The following is a 21,736-nucleotide window of genomic DNA, read 5'->3' on the forward strand; positions in this document are numbered from 1 at the left end:
ATCATCTTGTCGTGGCTGTTGAAGAGCTGCCGGTACTTTAGCCGGGACGAGCTGGGAACAGCCCAGTCAATGGGGGGCTGGGGGGGCACAGGGGCGCTAAAACGAGAGGGGGGAGACGTATCTTATTAAAAGCGTCTTTTGTATGTTTGTTTGTATCTATTCTTAGTTTTTTTTATAGTACTGTTGTGTTACATGTTGTGTGTTTTTGCTGTGCTGTCTATGCATGAGCTAGTTGGAAAATGCCTTTAAGACAAAGACAYATTTCAATTTGAACCCTTTACACTCGTACCCGTATACGGGTTGAAAATGGCAGATTTGGACACTGATAAGCGCCTAAATTGGAATGCAGTGGCTGTACAGTAACATGCTATAAATAACATCAGAGTTCAGGCTCTACGCTTCACAGCGCTGTGTGGGTTTTGACTGACAGACATTCTGAACTTGAGCCGCACATGATAAGAAGTTGCCCCACATCCCTCCCACTAATTGGGCAACTTTTGCAAATGTTTTGTTGTCAGAGTCAAGGAAACGCTGTGAATGAAGAAGACTTGATGTATTTAGAAAGATGAGACGTCGAGGATAAGACATACAGCTTTGATGTCATACAAGCAAGCCAAACACCCGTGAGTCCAAATGTGCACTTCACATTTCATCATAAAACTCATGTAATATACAGTGTCAACGTTTATGATCACAATGTTTGATGTACAGTTACAAGATGACATGGCGTCATACCCTGGGTTGTTCTGAACAGAATGTCTATTGTGAAACAAAATTGCGGCGGAACACACACCTGAATACCCTCATGACTCCTATGTGCACCAAAATTACACAATCTGTTTCTCTGAACTGCCTTGTGAAAGCCTAACACTGTAAGATCATATTTTATAACTTAGTTAGTCATGTCGGCAATAGAACAAGCTTCCAGCGTTGCCCTCCTGACCTAGATTGCAATTTATAAATTGTCTGTTTTTGGATTGCTTAAACAACTAATTGTTTGATTGTAGGGACGCAGGGCTGTTCCAAACAAGTGTGCTTGCTCTAGTTCCTCAACGGCACAGCTAGGAGAGATAAAAAACACCTTATAGTTGAAGACTCCTCTGAGTCATAAAAGTGTATTGAAATAACTTAGGAACTGTGCACACTTCGGAGAGGTGTATGTGGCCACTTGGAGACACCAGTTAGTCTTCTCACTCAAACCCTTCAAAATGTRTTGTCTTATGTTGCACCTACCCCACATTTAACAAGAATATTCTTATCATGTAACTGAATGTAACCAGAGAACTTTCAGATTTCGTTATCAACAAATGCAGCGAAAAGTACAGTAGATGTAAAATGCACAGAAAATCAGTGTAATGTTTGGACTGAGTCTCGTGTGTGTCCTCAACTTTGGTCTAATAATTTACCCATAATCTCCAAACGATTCCCTTTCAATTGCTACCATGCTTATGTATATGATTTTCACATTTATTCTGTAAGAAACATTTCAACTTATCCCTATAGGCCAACTCCCACAAGTGTAAAGGGTTAACTTCTGAAAAATGTACAATAAACTTTGAAACTTGAACWTGAAGTTATTTTTAAGTCATGTTAGAAAGCAAAGCAGTCTGGACAGAATAATTGCTCTTCAACTGACGACACGGGACYTAGCCTGTGCATCTCTCGTTTTAACAGAGGGATCTCATCGCTAAGTGATGGCTTTTTAATGAGCTAGCCTGTTGTGTGTTCAAAAATAATAAAATTGATAAAATTAGAGGATGCAGCAMTCTAAGCACAAACACAGCTACATTTGTCCRTTTGAGTTTGGGCCCAGCGAGCAGGGGCCATTCTTCCAAGTGGGTGACATGTGACTCACCTAGAAGTCTCAAAAGACTGGCCCTGCAGCTTGGCACCGGGGCGGTTGAAAGAAGAGCTTTTGTTGAGCGTGGTGGCTGAGAGACAGAGACGGAGAGATAAAAAATATATATACATATATATAAAAAAAGGGAAATCGCAACAACAAAAAAAGGAACTTGTTAGTGAGGTAAAGAAAGGATTAAATKAACAAAGTGAGATGCTCTGAAACGTTGCCAGAGGGCTTCACTGTCATTCACTAGGACTCCACTTTGAATATTCAGTGGCGTGTCTAACGACAATTCTGATTGGGCCATACCTTGGTGGGAGAAGCCCGTCATTGGCGTGCCGTTGGCCATGGGGGGTACAGGCGGGTGCACCGACGACACCAGAGGTGGGGACATACCCACCCCTGGCATAGGGGGCATGGGTAATGGAGGGACTGCTGGGAGGCCTGGCATTACCCCTAAACCATGCATTCCTGCAGGATAGAATGAAGTAAGGTATGTCAGACGAACTTAAGACAACAGACCATCATTCATTTTCTATTGACAAGCCTATTATTTTAACACAGTGTTCATTATTATTATTTTCCCCACTCATTCAAAGCCGAGGAGACTACAAGCACCGAGTTCTAACTGATTCACTTGAAAATGAACAACAGTCRGGCAGCGCACAGCAATATGCCCTGGTTGTCAGGGGGAGCAACAGTATATTGACCCAGAGCGTTGCCTGTTCAAATACCAGAAACGGCACATTATGGTTGTGCTTTGAGATAGCAGGTAGTCAAGTAGTTAAAGGTTTTACATTTCCCCAGTGAAACATTTAGCTATGTACATAGATGGGGCAGATGATATGGCAGAGTTGGCTTCGAGCACTCTAAAGTCCATTTAGTTAATGGGGACTGTAACATGGGTGTATCGCATAGCCTAGTGGCACAATCTCCTAGTCTCTTGTACATCACCTGCACTGATCTGAAAGAACAAGTGGACAGGTTAAAGCAAATATGTACTTTTTTTGTTGTTGCATCCACCACACTGCTATACAGATCACTACAGATGGAGGAAAGGAAGCCCCTTTAGACTATTGAGAAGCACCCTGCCCCTGTCTAGTCCCTTACCGAAGGGTGCGGTGGGTGGTGGGGGCAGGGTGAGTGGCGGCTGCTTCATGGAGGGGGGCAGAGAGGGGGGCAGGGGGTGACCCTGCAGCTTGAGCTTGATCAGCTTCATGGCGATGGAGAACTCGTGCATGTCCATCTTCCCATCATTGTTCATATCGGCCAGGGCCCTGAGAGAGAGCAAGAGAGGGAGAAAGTAAAGATACGATTACATTATGCTGATTATTCTCATTGTTGTTGTGAATCTCTGCTTTACCAATATGTCCGTGTGGATGGCATGCCAATAAAGCAATTGAAGAGCGAGAGAGAGAGAGGGGGATGAGAGAAAGAGGGGGAGAGAGAGAAAGAAAGAGTGAGTGAAAGTGGAGTGGAAGACAGAGGGAGGAGATTGACAAAAACAAGAGAAAGGCAAACAAAGAGACAGCAGTGGTTGACATTAACAGTGGATTGAGTTGAGAATGGGAGAGATGGAGTGAGAGGAGTCACTCACCATATCTGTGCCAGGATGGGAGGGGGCAGGCCTGACTGCAGGAAGAAATTCCTGGCCTGGTCACCTACGGACAATGAGAAGGGAAAATAATATTATAATAGTGTTGAGTCTGTTGTACACCATTATGGATATATCTATTCAAACAAACAGAGAGAAAGAGGCCAGTTGGTTCCTCTTTCAAGAGGTATCAAATGCAAATTTCAATTTGAACAAATCATACATTTTGAGAAGTATGAAATGACTGCGGCTTGCGAAAGACTTGTTGCTGAAATAGCCGAGTGAAACAAGCACTTACACTTCTCTAAAAGGGTGTCGGGGTTGTGCAAGGTTATGTTGAAAATCAAAACACCAATGCAATGATATCAGATGATCATATGAGTGAGTGTGAGTGACTGAAATGTCCTTTCTGACAGTGAGATGAGTAGAGAATGAAGTTGCTTGCTACTGTGTGGGCTGTAGGGAATGAAAAGGCTCAGTCCACCAAGCCCGCCCTAGCCTCAGTCCACCAAGCTTCATTACCCCTTCACCTTTGACCTGGTACTGTGTGTGTGTGTGTGTGTGTGTGTGTGTGTGTGTGTGTGTGTGTGTATAATATAAGAGAAAGTCCTTATGAAATGATCTTCTGCTATCTTCAAGTATCTTCTGCCTGACATGATGCTGTACTGCTCTTTCCCTTCGTTTGTCCATCCCCTCCCCTCCCCTGCTGTGAGTGAAGCTGACCTGTGATGTAGCCAGCTGGTGAGGGGGCCAGGCTGACAAACTGCTGGTCATGTTTGGCTCGCTCGTCCAGAGAGATCACCCAGGCGTCCAGGCTCCCTGAGAGAGAAAGATCAGTTGAAGCTCTCGCCTGGCCTGTGTGTGTGTGGGGGGCTCAGTTAAGTCTCCGTATAGTCATGGAACATAGCATTAAGGTGAGTCATGGGAGGGGGAGAGAGCGTAAATTAAGTGGTGGTTGGTGATCTGAGGTTTACACCATACACCATGGCTGCATCCCAAATGCTACCCCATTTTCTATATAGTGCACAATGTAGGGCAGGGGTATACGACTCATACCCTACGAGGTACGGAGCCTGCTGGTTTTCTGTTCTACCTGATAACTAATTGCACCCACCTGGTGTCTCAGTCTAAATCAGTCCCTGATGATTAAAGGGGACCAGTGCTAAAATGCAGTGGAAATGGCTTTGAGGTTCAGAGTTGATTTTGAGGAATGTGGCATTAGGGATGCAGCCCACGCAGTCCAGCAGGCAGGCTTCCACCTCCTGGGAGTAATAACTTGATAGTGACCCTTCCTTTGTGCCGAAGTTACAGTACAACTCTCATTAATCCATGTGCAGAGGGAGATCAGGACACACACACACCTGCACGGGCATACATTTCACTCACACATACACGCTTGTGACACAAACAAACACAGATGCGCGTGCGCGCTCACACACATACACACACACGGTGTGCCAGGCAGACGGCTGTCAATTTGGTTGGGTGGCACTCACCTCCGAAGGGCGTGGGAAACTGAGCCATTGTTCAGTCAACTGCAGCCGCAAGCTGCAAACACCTGAAAGACAAGACAGGAAGGGCAACAACATTTAGTCTACAGTGTCTATATCCTCGCTCTTCTCCTCGCGCTTCTCCTCCAACTCCCAAAAGACAGAAGCTCCCCTCAAAAGGAAATCAAAGCCGTTTCATGTTCTATGCCTTTTTCTATTCCTTTCATCAGGGGAGGGCAGGCCAGGCTGCAAGCTGTTAACAGACAGGTAAACATTTTGCAATAGAGACTTGTAATAACCTGTTTGGTAATAGGTAGATAGGCCTAAACGCATCACTTGACTGTAAAGTACAGTGAGTCAGTCAGTAGTGTTGCACTGACTGACAAATGATTGTCATGGGTGCATCCCAAAAAGGCACCCTATTCCCTTTATAGTGCATTGATACTGGTCAAAGGTAGTGCACTAGAAAAGGGAATATGGTGCCATTTGAGACGCAACCATTATGTACAGGTGGATTGTCATCTGGTTAACAACACTGAATCGAGGCTAGTAACACTGAAACATGCACCAGCTGTTCCGGACGACTGTGTGATCACGCTCTCCGAAGCCGATGTGAGTAAGACCTTTAYACAGGTCYACATTCACAACCTCTACCTAACCCATTCTGTAATGTTTCATGCAGAACGCTAAGGTAACCCGTCTAAATGGACTATCGCCCCTTAGCACTCASATCTGTAGCCATGAAATGATTTGAAAGGCATGTCATGGCTCACATCAATGCCATCATCCCAGACACCGTGGACCAACTCTAATTTGCATACCACCCCAATACATCCACAGATGACGCAATTGCTATTGCATTCCACACTGCCATTTCCCATCTGGACAAAAGGAACACCTTTGTGAGAATGCTGTTCATTGACTACAGCTCAGCATTCAACACCACAGAAGCCCTCCAAGCTCATCACGAAGCTAAGGACCCTGGGATTAAACACCTCCCTCATCAACTGGACCCTGGACACACACSACTCAAACACCATCATTAYGTTTGCCGACAACACAGTGGTAGGACAGATCACTGACAACAATGATACAGGGCTGCAGATAGCCTAGCAGTTAAGAGTGTTGGGCCAGTAACCGAAAGGTTGTCAGTTCAAATCCCAGAGCCGACTAGGTGAAAAATCTGCCGATGTGCCCTTGAGCAAGTCGCTTAAACCTAATTGTTCCTGTAAGTCGCTCTGGCTAAGTTTCTGCTAAATAAATAAAATTAAAATTAAATATATAGCCTACGGGGAGGTGGTAAGAGACCTGGAAGTGTGGTGCCAGGACAACAACCTCAACGTAAGCAAAACAAAAGGAACTGATCGCGGACAACAGAAAACGGAGTGCCAAGCACACCCCCATTCACATCTCCGGGGCTGTAGTGGAGCAGGTTGAGAGCATCATGTTCCTCAGTGTACAGGATGCATCACCGCTTGGTATGGAACTGCTTGGCATCTGGCTGTAAGGCACTACAAAGGGTAGTGCGTAAGGCCCAGTACATCACTGGGGCCGAGCTCCCTGCCATCCGAGACCTCTATACRAGGCGGTGTCTCTGCTACCGCACAGCAAGTGGTGCCGATGCACCAAATCAACTTTTATTCGTCACATGCTCCGAACAACAGGTGTAGATTTAACCGTGAAATGCTTACTTAGAAGCCCTTAACCAACCATACAGCTCAAGAAATAGAGTTAAGAAATTATTTACAAAATAAAAATATATAAAAGTAACGAGGCTTTATACAGGGGGTCCCGGTACCAAGTCAATGTGCAGGGGTACAGGTTAGTTGAGGTCATTTGTAAAGTGACTATGCATTGATAATTGACAGTGAGTAGCAGCAGTGTAAAAACAAAGGTTGGGGGGGGTCAATGTAAATATGCTGGTTAGCCATTTGATTAATTGTTCAGCAATCTTATGGCTTGGGGTAGAAGCTGTTAAGGAGCCTGAACAGCTTCTACCCCCGAGCCATAAAACTGCTAAATAGATAACCAATAGCTACCCTGAATATCTGCATTGACCCTTTTTGCACTAACTATTTTGACTCATCACATGCGCTGCTGTTACTGTTTATTATCTATCCTGTTACCTAGTCACTTTATCCCTATATCTACATATATACACCTCAATTACCTCGTACCCCTGCACATTGGGTACCAGTACAGAGTCAGTCTATATAGCCAAGTTATCATTACTCGTGTTATTTTTTATGTTTCTATTATTTCTCTTTTTTCACTGGTTTGTTGGGAAGGGCCCGTGTGTAAGCATTTCACTGTTAGTCTACACCTGTTGTTTTCAAAGCATGTGACAAATAACATTTGATTTGACAGAACTCTGGCCTTAAATGGCCTAGCTACATCCTGGGGTGGGTTTCACATGAGGGGAGGATGGAGGACAGACAGAAGGGCCCTCTTCATGTTTCTATAAAGTGAATGAATGACATACAGAGGGAGGGAGAGGGAAGGGAGGAGAGGCCAATGTTATATCCCAGCTGTGTAAACGTCATGGTGAGAGAGGACGGCCATAGCCTGAGTATCAGTAAAACAAAGACATGGGGGAAGGGAGCAGCACCCCCCAAGGCGTTTTAATCAGAGCCAGACCACCCCCCCCCCCCCCCCGTACAGCCCTCACAGCGGGAGCTCCAAGCAGGCTGAAACATTTCAACGACACAGACGCAACACTGTAAATTTCTCTCTGTTCATAAAAAAAAAAGTCATTTTCTACGACATTCCCATACTAGGCAGTTTCTGTTTGGTAAAAAAAAAAAGAGAGAAAAAAGCTTGTTCGTGTGCGTTAATTACAGAAGTGACTGTTTCTGGAACTTTGAAGGGTTCCGTTTCGTAAGAGCAAAGCCAGGCCAGCAGTGCACTGACGCTGCTGCCAGCTTCTCTTTCTGTCCTCCAGGCAGAAAGGCTTGAGTCAACACAAAGAGCAGAGACAGAGCAGATTACCATGCTGTTCCACAGCGATTCACCATCCTACACTTCATTCACATCACATCTCCCTGGAGAGGTGCACAAGAGCCTCATCACACACGCTCATCACAKACACACACYCSRRWRACWRWRWSWSWCWCAGACACGCACGCCTCACACATACCAAGCAAATGAGGGAGGGGGTAGGAAAGGCTGTTTACTCCCTCTGACCTAGTTTCTCCCTCTAACTTATCTAACTCGGATTGTCGTTGGTGGTGATGAGCGTTTCCCTGTGACCCAGGGTCTTGAAAAGGACAGTTCAGAGAGAGAGGCATAGGATAGGCGGAATCCCAAATGGCACCCTATTCCCTTTATAGTGCACAACTTTTGACCAGGGCCCATACGGCTATGGTCAAGGTAGTGCACTACATTAGGAATAGGGCGCTATTTGGGATGCATACACAGACAGGGAGGGAAGGTTAGAGAAGGATTCTATGGAATTGTCAGTTTGCTTGTTGTTGTTCCAGCTAGACAGGACCCGGGCTCTGATGTCACTGGTCTGGGACGGGAAGGTGGATTTATCCGCATAATCTGATCACTTAGCATGCTCCTGTTGTGGCGGAACGCCTCTTATAAGACAGACAGGCTAGACGCCTAGGGCTGGGGCTAGTTGACAAGTGCACCGCCGCACATGATGTCATAGCAGAGGTATGCAGTCTGAGGGAGGGCATGGCCCAATGCAGGGTCAGAAGTTGAACTCCTGTGACAGACAGCAAGCAGACACAAAGACGGCACACAGATGATTGGGAGAATTGTTCTTGGAAACTTGCGGCTGTAATCAACTAGCTACGTAGCCTATTCAGCAGAAGACAAGACAAAAAACAGCAGGCCACATGCACATTTGTGGCCTGCTGGAGGTCATTTTGCAGGGCTCTGGCAGTGCTCCTCCTTGCACAAAGGCGGAGGTAGCGGTCCTGCTGCTGGGTTGTTGCCCTCCTACGGCCTCCTCCACGTCTCCTGATGTACTGGCCTGTCTCCTGGTAGCGCCTCCATGCTCTGGACACTACGCTGACAGACACAGCAAACCTTCTTGCCACAGCTCGCATTGATGTGCCATCCTGGATGAGCTGCACTACCTGAGCCACTTGTGTGGGTTGTAGACTCCGTCTCATGCTACCACTAGAGTGAAAGCACCGCCAGCATTCAAAAGTGACCAAAACATCAGCCAGMAAGCAWAGGAACTGAGAAGTGGTCTGTGGTCACCACCTGCAGAACCACTCCTTTATTGAGGGTGTCTTGCTAATTGCCTATAATTTCCACCTTTTGTCTATTCCATTTGCACAACAGCATGTGAAATTTATTGTCAATCAGTGTTGCTTCCTAAGTGGACAGTTTGATTTCACAGAAGTGTGATTGACTTGGAGTTACATTGTGTTGTTTAAGTGTTCCCTTTATTTTTTTGAGCAGTGTATATTCACCCCACCCAGTATTGTAATCAAAACTTACCAGAAAGCTTGTAGTCCTTGGCTCAGACAGTGTAGTAGTGTGGGCTCAATAGCATCTAATATGTATGCAAGATCTTGAGAATCAGCTGTACATGTGATGGAAGAGTGCACCGACTGCACATGTGATGGAAGAATACACTGTGCATGCAGAGGGTTGCAATTCCATTTAATTGGGGATAGTTTAACCAAAATATTCCACAAGACCTAGAATTTCCTTATGTGTATCCCACAAAAAAGGTTCACTGTTATAAGCCAATTTAAGCAAAATTAACTTCCCACGGAAAATTTCCAGAAAATAATTCTGGAAATGTACCGTAAAGTTTCCGACCCTTTGCAACCCTATGTGGAACTGGAAGTCYATGTGTTTTTGTTCTCTGCCTTAAGTGGGGCATGGGGTGACGGGACAGTGTGAGGGGTAATAATAGACCCCACTTCACGTCCCTCACCCTCACCATCCTCGCCTAGACACATTCTGGTGTGAAAGTRGTGCCGCTACGGTTATCACATTCTTGCCTGTAATGTTGACGTCAAAAGCAGTGCTACACTGGAGGACAAAAGTGGCTAAGTAGAGGGACTGTCATCCTATTAGGGCTAGGCCCTAAAAYTTGTCAAAGAATCAAGCCAACCAAGTTATAGACTGTTCTATCTGCTCCTGCACGGTAAGAGGTACCGGAGCGGCATGCCTGGGACCAAAAGGCTTCTTAACAGCTTCAACCCCAAAGCCATAAGACTGCTGAACAGTTAATCAAATGGCTAACTGGACTATTTGCATTGACCGCCTTATTTTATTCTAATTTATTATATATGTTTTTGCTCCGACTCTCTTGCACAGGCTCCATGTACACTCACTGGACTAACCACATACCCACACACATGCATATTGACTCCACACAAAACACACACATATTGACACTACACACATACATACATTCCTTCACATTCGCTGCATGGTCACTTAACCCCTARCTACATGTACATATTACCTCAATTACCTCATACCCCTGCACATTAATTCGGTACCGGTACCCCTTTAATATAGCCTCGTTATTGTTTTAATTGTTTTACAATTTTTCCTTTCATTTATTTGACATTTTTCTAACCTTTTCTTTATTCTGCATTGTTGGTTAGGGGCTTGTAAGTAAGCATTTTACTCTAAGGTCTACACTTGTTGTATTTGGCGCATGTGACAAAATCTGATTTGATATGGCCTAAATATTAGGGCCGAGACCCTACCAGTAACGCGATCCTCATTAATATCATGGCAAGGAAACAAAACAAACCAGATTTACATTATTTAGAAAAACAGCCCTAATGTTGGAAGCAAACATCATGTTGTCATTCAGTCACATTTATTTATTTTCCAAGCTATAGCCCACAATATTTGACATACAACAGGTTTTAAAAAGGACCAAATAGGTGGCCTACTTTGTGTTTTCATTTTCGCTGTGGAAAAGATATTGCGGGTCACAACCCTACTAGTTAAAGTGAACAGCACCAAGTGGGGCTGACTAAMGGCACAGGAGTGTTTTTTCATGATCAAAAAGAGGCTTAGGTGGTGGGCGTGGCAGGYGACGTGGCAATGCCAGATTGTAGTGATGGAGTTTAAAACATATTTTATTGAACTGCTACAGAACTAAATAAATATGGTAACCTGATGAGAAGAATTGATTTTGATATATGTATAAATTGCAAGACTGTCTTTCACTGTGTTTTTGACACTCAAATGGATGKCAATACTAAAGATCTATGGTGGACTGCATTGTGAACAATAAGATTTGGAAGACAAAATGTATTATGACTATAAAACAACTTGTCCCCTCAAACAATTTTCAAACAAATCAAAACAGAATTAAAAATTATTCTAAACGCTGGACTCCAAAAAACAAGTTGACCTACAAAAACTTCCATGGACACTTAAATTATGTAAATCATGTTAAGTAGCTGAATAATGAAGCCATTTATTGATGTGAAAACAGATTTGTAATCATATGAATTAAATCTATTATGTTTGTCATTTAAAAAAAACATTTTTTTTAATAAAGATTATTTTATGCWAAAAAAACTTATTGGCGCTGTCGGCACGGATTAATTTGAGAAGACGATAGAAGCTCCCCATCTTTTTTATTTATTTAGCAATTTTAGCATTCAAGCAAATTTCTTGCAGAATTTTTCCATGAAACTGAGAGAAAATGTTGCAGTTTTAAAGCAAATTTCCAGGGATTCTACATATTCTGCCATGGAGCTGAGYAAACTTTGCAGTTTTAAAGATAATGCATATAATTGCAGGAAAATATGCCATGGCTAATGCTGTTCTTGTGCTCAAACTTAATAACAAAATCAATACTTCATAGTTTGGAAATGTTCAGTTTGGACTTAGAAACCCTTGGGCGTGCTGCCTATGTCAGAAAAATCCCTGCACAGGTGGGGAGGCTGTTTAAGTCATCAAGTGACTTTTATAGTGTCCTTGAGCTGCTCAGAAGAATACTAATAGCGGCAAAAAAAGCATTGTGAAAAATCCAAACAAAAAAAGTGTAGGAGAAAAAGCTAACAAAACACAGACATACGAAGTGATCCAAGTCGCACAGACACAGGCCCATTTGGATCGACTGAAGAAAGGAATAAAAAGAGGTGTCACTCTTCCTAGAGCTGGCCGCCCGGTCAAACTGAGCAATCGGGGGAGAAGGGCCTTGGTCCGGGAGGTGACCAAGAACCCGATGGTCACTGACAGKGCTCTAGAGTTCCTCTGTGGAGACGGGAGAACCTTTGAGAAGGACAACCATCTCTGCAGCACTCCACCAATCAGGCCGTTATGCTAGAGCGGCCAGATGGAAGCCACTCCTCAGTAAAAGGTACGACAGCCCGCTTTGAGTTTGCCAAAAGGCACCTAAAGGACTCTCCAATCTCTCCAAGATTGAACTCTTTGGCCTGAATGCCAAGCGTCATGTCTGGAGGAGACCTGGCACCATCCCTACAGTGAAGCATGGTGGCGCCAGCATCATGCTGTGAGGATGTTTTTCAGCAGCAGGGACTGTGAGACTAGTCAGGATCAAGGCAAAGATGAACGGAGCAAAGTACAGAGAGATCCTTGATGAAAACCTACTCCAGAGCACTCAGGACCTCAGACTGGGGTGAAGGTTCACCTTCCAACAGGACAACAACCGTAAGCACACAGCCAACACAACACGGGAGTGGCTTCGGGACAAGTATCTGAATGTCTTTGAGTGACCCAGCCAGTGCCCGGACTTGAACCCCATCAAACAACTCTGGAGAGCCTTAAATAGCTGTGCAGCGACAACCAACACTGACAGAGCTTGAAAGGATCTGCAGAGAAGAATGGGAGAAACTCCCCAAATACAGGTGTCCCAAGCTTGTAGCGTCATACCCAAGAAGACTCGAGGCTGTAATTGCTGATAAAAGGTGCTTCAACAAAGTACTGAGTAAAGGGTCTGAATGCTTATTTAAAAGGTTATTTTTCAGTTAAAAAAACATATATAAATGAGCAAAAATGTCATTATGGGATATTGTGTGTAGATTGAAGGGGTGGGAAAAAATGTATACATTTTAGAATAAGGCTTTAACGTAACAAAATGTGGCAAGTCAAGGGGTCTGAATACTTTCCGAATGCACTGTACAACAGAGGTGAGAACTGTGCAACACACACAGTTATTTCCACCATCTCCAAGAGAGATCCAAACTGCATGCAGACAGTATGAGGGAATCCTACTCCCAACTGCAGCACCAACATCAGAATTATCACTCATCAAACTAACATGACCTTGGATAAAAGGGAGTTGGTGTTTAAGAAACCATCAGACAACTATCTAACTATCAGATGGCGTGTCAATCTCTGGCCCACAGATCCTGCAGTGAATGCTGTGCAACCAATTGTCAGTCTGGTGACCAAAGGGCAGCTCTGGTTCACTGGTCAAGGGTCAAAAGGTTGAGGTGGGGAACGTGCCACTGGGGTAGCAACAGCATTGCCTGCTTCTTTGAAACATATGTAGCTGTAACCTATATCATGTTGCTTTGGCAGTATAATTAAATATGCTGAAAAAAAATGCACTGCAGTTGACTGTGTGGATTGCTGGTGGGTAGATTTAATGTGACACTTTCCTGTCGAGGACCTGAAACGCCATGCTCCAGCCAATGTCAAGTCAAGGTTGCCCTGTAGCTGAGCAACCATGGGGCGATAGATAGGAGCGCTGCAGTATCTGCAACTGTGCAGCCAAAGCTCTCTCACATGCATGCACACACACACACACAGCACAAGCCCGCTGCCTATCAGTCAGCCCATAAGCCCCGATGCAGATCAGCTCAGTCGAAGGTTAATGTAAAAACGCAGAAACGATTAGGAGGTTTGGTGGGCCATTTTCCCTGCGCTAAGATAAGTCTGGAATTCCCTCTGCAATAACCACACCATGTTCAGTCCTTAGGGGAAAATTCCCAGTTCAAAAGCCAAGTCAATACTATGTGTATTGTGAATCTACCTACCGTCAACAAGATTGCATTTCTTACCAGGCAGGGCAATTTTCTGTGTTTTCTTGCCATGACTCTATAGTAGGGCTCGGCGATTTGGCCAAATTATCATATCAGTTTTTTCTCTCTCGGTATGACAGTATTTTATGTTTAGAAATTTGCTTTATGAGTAGTACGTGCCCCTCGGGTGGCAGCATACATTCTAAGTGATTTCAATGGGTCTCTCCATTCTGAATGTTTTATACTATTCATATCAACCCAAAAAATCTAAAAATCTATAACTTATTTTTCACCAATTGTTGCAATTGTAATTTGACTTGCGATTTAGATCAACACACTTGGGTGAACATTTGGAATCATGGAAATAGAATGTTTATTCTAATTCTATATTTAGAATATAACAGTGGAGGACAACTCATAATAATGGCTGCAATGGAGTAAATGGAATGATATCAAACATGTTTGATGCCATTCCAGCCATTATACTCCATCCCAGACATTATTATGAGCCGTCCTCCCGTGGAATATAAATATTAGTGGGCACTTTAAATACAGTGTTGTTTGATATGACAACAAATGAAAATGTCAGGGAGGAGTTGTTGTGACAGGGTAGGAACCAAAGTGTTGGTCAGTGTTTCCTAGAAGACCCTATAATTTTTGGCTACATTAAATGTTTCTTTATGTTGGTAACATATTCATGCTTCTCCTATTCCTCTTTCATTTAGAAGATACTGTTGCACAAACAACACGCTGATTTAGGCATACCCCATCACTGGTATCAGGCTGTATAGCTAGCTCCGTTTGCTCTGACTGAGTATATTTAATAGCTAGCCAGCTAACTAGTGATTAGCATTAGCGGCTAACATGATTAACTTCTTGCAACTATAGGGGGTGCTGTTCCGCATTAGCATATTTGGGTCTCCAAATTAAACTGCCTCGTGCTAAATTCTTGATCGTACGGCTAAAACATGCTAAGGAAAAACAAACTAGCTGTTTGCAGATGTAAGAAAAAGAAACTAAGTGTCATTTTATAACGCTTGTGGATTATATTAAGAAGGAAAGTGAAAACATCGGGTGGGGATAGGTCTGTGTGGAAAACGGAGTGGAGAGGGATGACTCAAGTTCTTTGAATTTTTTTAATTTAACCTTTATTTAACTAGGCAAGTCAGTAAGAACAAATTCTTATTTACAATGACGGCCTACCGTCGTAGTGGTTTAAACTATAAAAATGGATGTTACACAAGGCATATCACATTAAACAAATCAAACATTCAAATACCGTTATAGAAGGTAAAGTAAAAACCCCAAATGGTCCATGCATCAATACTGGTATATAGTCAAATACAGTATACCGCCCAGCCGTATTCTATGGTATTGAATAAAGCTGATAAACGAGAAAAACCCGAAGCCCCATTTGAGAGGGAGATGCAAGTCCAGCAAAGCAGTTCCCCCAGCCTTTGCTGCTAAGACGCCAAAGCATGCTAATTCAGTTATTGGTACACAATCATTGGCGCCAGAGCAGCACAGTGGGTCTCCTACAAGTCAGCCAAAACTCAGCAGGCTATAGCACTGGAAAGTGAAACTGTGTGGCAAAAGGCACTCTATGCTATGGCCCTGTGACCAAAATCAAAGCATGTCATGCCCCTCAAATCAAGATAAGTTGGGTAGGGTGTCATTGACAACAACAAAGTCAATGCACATTAATAATTTATATGATCTTTCTTGACAGCCAAGCTGGTATGGCTTCTAGAGTCAGACAGTGGACCTTGGTTTAGGTTGGCTACTGGGTGTGTGTGTGTGTGTGAGGCAATGCCAAGCATGGCTGTAAAAACCACTCGCTCTCTCTTTCTCTGCAGGTCTCCCTCTGACAAACACACACACACACAAATGCATGCTAGTGGCATGGCGAGATGTCAGACAGAAATATCCTAGAGTAGACACGTGTTTGAGGGATATTCATTTCATTAGCTAAACAAAAGAAGCAAAATAATCCAACCTGTGCAAGACTAATGATGTCAGGGCAAGGGCACAACCCAGCTTTTTGTCAATAGCAACTAGCAAGTTAGATATGCTCTCTTATAAAAAAAAACATGACGTAAAGGTAATGGCGGACTGAACGAAGTTATGTAGAGCACCTCAAGATAAAACGTAATATTCAATATCGGCAAGATAGACTAAAATATTAGTACTACATAATCTGGTGGGTGATAACCTTCAATCTGGATAATAACACAAAACAAATCTTAAGACTAGAGACATTTATCGACAAATATTACGAAAACAAGCAACACGCAAACATGACGGAGAGTAAGACAGGGGAACCGATTTCAAAACGGAAACGTGACACTCTACAGACAGACGATTAATATTTTCACACACGGGAATGGTAAAGGTCGAAACCGATCTGTTAAAATCAATAAATGACAAACTGGGTATACTTGAATTAGTTAGTAAGGATATAAAAGAGTTGAAGGCAAGCCTCGAGATGAGTGATGAAAAAGCTGAGACATTGGAGAAGGAAACACACAAGCTAAAAGGGACAGTCAATAAGATTGAAACCGAAATGAATGAAATAAAAAGGAGAACACCGTTCTGAGGGAAGCCTTACTGGACATACAAACTAGATCCATGAGAGAGAATCTGGTACTTACAGGTATCCAGGAGAAAGAAGGGGAAGTTCCTGAATCTGTAGTTAGAGAGTTCCTCCTTACAGCGCTTCAGATCCCACGCAAAGTTATCGACAAAATCCAACTTGAATGTGTACACCGCTTCGGACAGAGAGGCAAAGGTATGAACGCCCAATCGTTGCCAATTTGCTCATTTAAAGAATAAAATAATGGTTAAAAGCCTGGGTAAAAGACTTGCTCGGACCAAAATTGCATGAATGATCAGTTTCCGAAAGAAATTGCAGAACGGCGTAAAGTTCTGTATCTAATTTTCAAAGAAAATAGATTAAAAGCGAAACGAGTAGCTTCTCGTTGATAAACTATATATTGATAACCAGTTGTTCAGAGACACAAAACTACTCCATGGTTATTTTAAAAATACCAAGTTCTCATAGGTGAGGAAAATAAACACAATTCTAGCCCGGTTATGGATTGTAAACAATACAATAAAAATATAGCTTTTCTATATATCTTCACATATAACTAATTGAACACACAAGCACTAATTCAACATAGTGAAGATAAAAACTAAGTAAACAGAAGGCACAGATATGTGGATGGTGTGGGTGTGTTTATTTTTATTTGTTAGGTTTGGAAAGTTGAGTGAGTGAGTGAGTGAGTAATGAAATGGTTGCATATCCCAGAGCCAATGTATTGCTGTGAGCCGGGGTATGAGGGCTTTCAATGTTTCAGATGATGGATATACTTTTATAATGAATTATACATCTTATTTATTTATGTCCTATCATGGTGGAACAGTTTTAAAATAAATGATACATTTGATTATTATTGTCCTATCATGCGGGGAACTACATTTTTAAAAGAAATTACATATAATAATTATTTATGATCCTATTTTAATGGTACGGTCCATGACCCTATACCCTAGAAACACCCAGAATGACCCAGATACTAAGGAGAAGTCCCTAACTGTTTTATGTGCCTGCTGTAAGCGGTCTGCAGCCAAAATAAGGTCAGAGACCAAGAGCAGCACTGCCCCCTCAAGATTCTGAGGGTTGGTACTGCAAAGCCAAAGCCCCCTAAAAGGGAGAGCATTCTACACAAGGAAATCTCAAAGCTGCTAATGAGAACCTTGACGACCTTGTACCTAGCCGGTGGGGTGACCCCACCCAGCAGTGCAGTGCTGGCAACACTAGCTGAAGTAACCCATGGGAGGGGGTCACACTCGGACATTCAGAGAGGGGGTATATTATTGTGACCCTGGTGGCACAAAATCAAAGTCGGACTGCCATGGAGATGCTGAATATGGTCAATACGGTGACCGTATTGTGGGTGTTTCCAGAGAAAAGGTGTACATTTGACCCTCCATCATCTAGGATGTGACAATGGTAAATAAAATCTCTCATTTTTTCCCATTTTTTTGCACGGTCTTGCAGGCCTTCTCATGCAGCTGCAACTAAGTGCATTTGTAAATCCAAGACCTATCTTGAGTTGGGCTCTGGGTTGGCTGCAATTGTTGAAAGTGAGCTTATGGTTGTGCGGCGGTAAGGGTTGAGTGTGTGTATGGTGTATTCCCACAACTGTTGCAAAGGAGTAAAATATGTTAGGGACAATAGAGATGATCCACAGCTATATATAATATAAATCAGGAGGTGAGGGCGACTGGAAATGCATTTGATCTACTTCAATTCGGTAAATGGCACTGTGTGCTCTTTTCAAAGGATGATCCCAGTCGGTTCAGGGCTATGGGAGACAGGGGTCGAGGGTGGTCTGCCGGCATTGGATGAACAACCAACTCAGGATGAGGGAGGATTTTAGCGGGTGGAATAGTAGGGACCAATTGGAGGTTTACTTAGTAGAAATGCAAATATCATGGAACAGCTATATAGACACTCAATCATCATGTTACTTTTTAAATGGTACGTTTACAAACATTATATTTTGATAAAAATATTGAAAGTGTGTCCTCATATGGTAAGTGGTGAATAAGTATAGCCAGTTACAATTGTAATGGCTACGCAGATAATAAGAAAAGACGATCAGTATTTATCTGGCTAAAAGAGAAGGAATATAATATCTATTGTTTACAGGAAACCCATTCAAAATTTTTAGATGAAGTTTTGTGGAAAAAGAACCGGGGGGCGGAAATATATTTCTCCCATGGGCAAAGAAATTCAAAAAAGGGTGATGGTTTTAATTAACAATAATTTTCTGATCAAATGTGCAAATTGTTCCAAACAGATCCTCAAGGTAGATGGATTATTTAAATATGTTATTGGCATTAAACAGATATGGCTTATAACCTTATACGGTCTGAATATATGATGATCCAAGCTTCTTTTGAAAATATATATAAGAATTTATCAACTCTACAAGCAACACTAGACTCTATTATTATGGTGGAGATTTTAATACGGTCTTAAATACCTCTATGGACCGGAAACGAAATCACACTACAAACTACCACCCTCAAGCACTTAAGGAAATCATGAATGTCATGTATAATTGGAATTAGTGGATATATGGAGACTTAAATACCCTGAGGCTTAATCAAGCTAGTCGTCTTGACTACTTTCTTATTTGCCATTTCTCTCTGGCACCAAAAGTTTTAAAAAGTGTTGATAGGGGACAGAATGCGGTTGGATCATCACATAATTGGCATATATATTACTCTTACAGAATTTCCACGTGGGCGAGGATATTGTAAATTTAATCAAAGCCTACTAGATGATAAATTGTTTAGAACTAGGACAGAAGAATTTATAACTGACTTTTTCAGACATAACATAGGTACACCAGATCCCCGTATTGTATGGGACACTTAAGTGTGCCTTTAGAGGCCATGCAATTCAGTACTCATCTATAAAACAAAAGCAATTTAAATCTAAAGAGTCCATATTAACAAAGGAAATTGAAGGACTAACAGTTACAGTTAGATAGCAATAAAAAAAAAAACGGTACCATAGAGGCACAGAAATAAGTTAGAAGAAAAACAAAAAGAAATGGAGGAACTTATTTAAGAAAGATCCAGGGTAATATATTTATAAAAATAAAGCGAAAATGGATGGAATATGGGGGAAAATGCACCAAATTCTGTTTTCATACTTCAATATAGAAATGCTACCAAAAAAAATGCATGATTCACCAAATGATATTTTGAAAGAGGAAGTAAAGTACTTTAAGAATATGTTCGTTTCAGGCTCCTCCGATCTCCACTAACTGAAACTAATTGTATGGATTTTTTCCCTAATAATAATAATAATGTAAATTAACATCTGTACAGAAAGACTCATGTGAAGGCCAAATTACAAGGGAGGAACTGCTTGATGCAATTGGGCCTTTAAGGGATGGAAAAACTCCAGGGCTGGATGGCATACCAGTGGAAGTATACAAAAGCTTTTTTGATATACTCAAGAGACCATTATTAGCTGTTTTAACCTCTCCTATATAAATTGTAGATTATTCAGACACGCAAACAGAAGGTCTGATATCATTATTACTGAAACAGGACCCAAGTGGTATATATAAAGACCCAGTCCATTTTAAAAAATTGGAGACCTCTTACACTTCAGTGTTGTGATGCAAAAAATCCTAGCAAAAATGCTTGGCGCATAGATTAAAAAAGTATTGTCAGATATTATTCATCCTAATCAGACAGGTTTTTTACATGGACTATACATTGGAGATAATATAAGACAAGTACGGGAAACAAAAGAATACAATGAAATATCAGGGACACCAGGCCTAGTTTTCATAGCTGATTTTGAAAAGGCTTTTGATAAAGTACGACTGGAGTTATATATATAAATGCCTAGAATATTTTCAATTTTGGGGAATCTCTTATTTTAAAATGGGTTAAAGTTATGTATAGTAATCCTAGGTGTAAAAATAGTAAATAATGGCTACATCTCAGAAAGTTTTAAACTATCTAGAAGGAGTAAAACAAGGTTGTCCTACTATCGGCATATCTATTTATTATTGCATCGAAATGTTAGCTGTTAAGATCAGATCAAACAATTAATATTAAGGGATTAGAAATCCGTGGCTTAAAAACTAAGGTGTCATTGTACGCTGATGATTCATGTTTTCTTTTAAAACCACAATTAGAGTCTCTCTCCACGGCCTCATAGAGGATCTAGATTACTGTTTGCTATCCTCTCTGGATTAAAATCAAATTATGATAAATGTACCATTTTAACATATCGGATCACAAAGAGGTGGACATACTCAGTATACAAATCCCAAAAGAAAATGATCTCACTCCAATAAACTTTTTATAGAACAGTTAGCAAAAATAGATAAAGATCTTGCTACCATGGAAAGGAAAATACCCGTCTATTTGTGGAAAAATCACCCTGATTAACTCTTTAGTCATATCACTGTTTACCTATTTGCTTATGGTTTTGCTACACCTAGTGACCTGCTTTTTAAATGATCTGAACAAAAAATATTCAACTTTATTTGGAACGCGCAAAGCCAGATAAAATTAAAAGGGCTTATTTATATAATGAATATGATTCAGAGGGCCAGAAATGATTAAATATTAAAGCAATTAGACCTCTCACTAAAGGCATCAGTCATATCAAAAAGTTATACCTAAATCCAAACTGGTTCTCTAGTAATTTGGTACGAATGTCTCATCCTATGTTCAAGAAGGCCTTTTTCCCTTTATTCAGATTAAACACCTGCTCACTTTCGGTTGTTTTGAAAAGGAAATAATCTCCAAAATATTTTATTTTTTTAAACAAGCCTTAGAAAGTGGGTGCAATTTCAGTTTAATCCACCTGAAAGAACGGAACAAATAGTACAACAAATATTGTGGTTAAATTCAAATATACTAATTGATAAAAAAAAAAACTTGTATTTATCAAAGAAATTTAAAAAAAAAAAAGTATTATTTTAGTGAATGATATCATAAATAGAACTGGTGGAGTTATGTCACACATGCAGCTAACACAGACATATTGAAAATGTCTGCTCTACCCAAAATTACAACCAATTAATTGCAGCATTACCACAAAAATGAAAGAGGCAAGTAGAAGGGGGAAAAAGTAAGGAACTTGTATGTCGGTCCAGGATTAAAAAGCATAAATGGTTAAAGAAAAAGTGTGATAAATAAAAACATATACCAATTTCATTTAAGACCAAAAAAAAAAAAACTGACAGCTTGTGCCATATAAATTGCCAAAATAGTTGGATGAGATTTTCGATGTACCCATTCCATGGTACATGGTTTATGATCTCTCTTC

The 21,736-nt window shown here is 41.6% G+C and overlaps 1 protein-coding gene across 1 annotated transcript in view; it reads right to left on the bottom strand.

Annotated features, from left to right (window-relative positions):
* The window catches only part of LOC111953484 (intersectin-1-like), a 77,717-nt gene that overhangs the window by 43,577 nt on the left and 12,404 nt on the right, over positions 1–21,736 (bottom strand). The window contains 7 exon segments of the mRNA XM_070435641.1: positions 1–96; positions 1,856–1,931; positions 2,153–2,314; positions 2,954–3,120; positions 3,441–3,504; positions 4,161–4,256; positions 4,934–4,995. Of these exon segments, the coding sequence (XP_070291742.1) occupies positions 1–96; positions 1,856–1,931; positions 2,153–2,314; positions 2,954–3,120; positions 3,441–3,504; positions 4,161–4,256; positions 4,934–4,961 (689 nt within the window). The 5' untranslated portion in view covers positions 4,962–4,995.

This window comes from Salvelinus sp. IW2-2015, linkage group LG27, assembly GCF_002910315.2.
Source record: "Salvelinus sp. IW2-2015 linkage group LG27, ASM291031v2, whole genome shotgun sequence".
NCBI lineage: Eukaryota > Metazoa > Chordata > Actinopteri > Salmoniformes > Salmonidae > Salvelinus > Salvelinus sp. IW2-2015.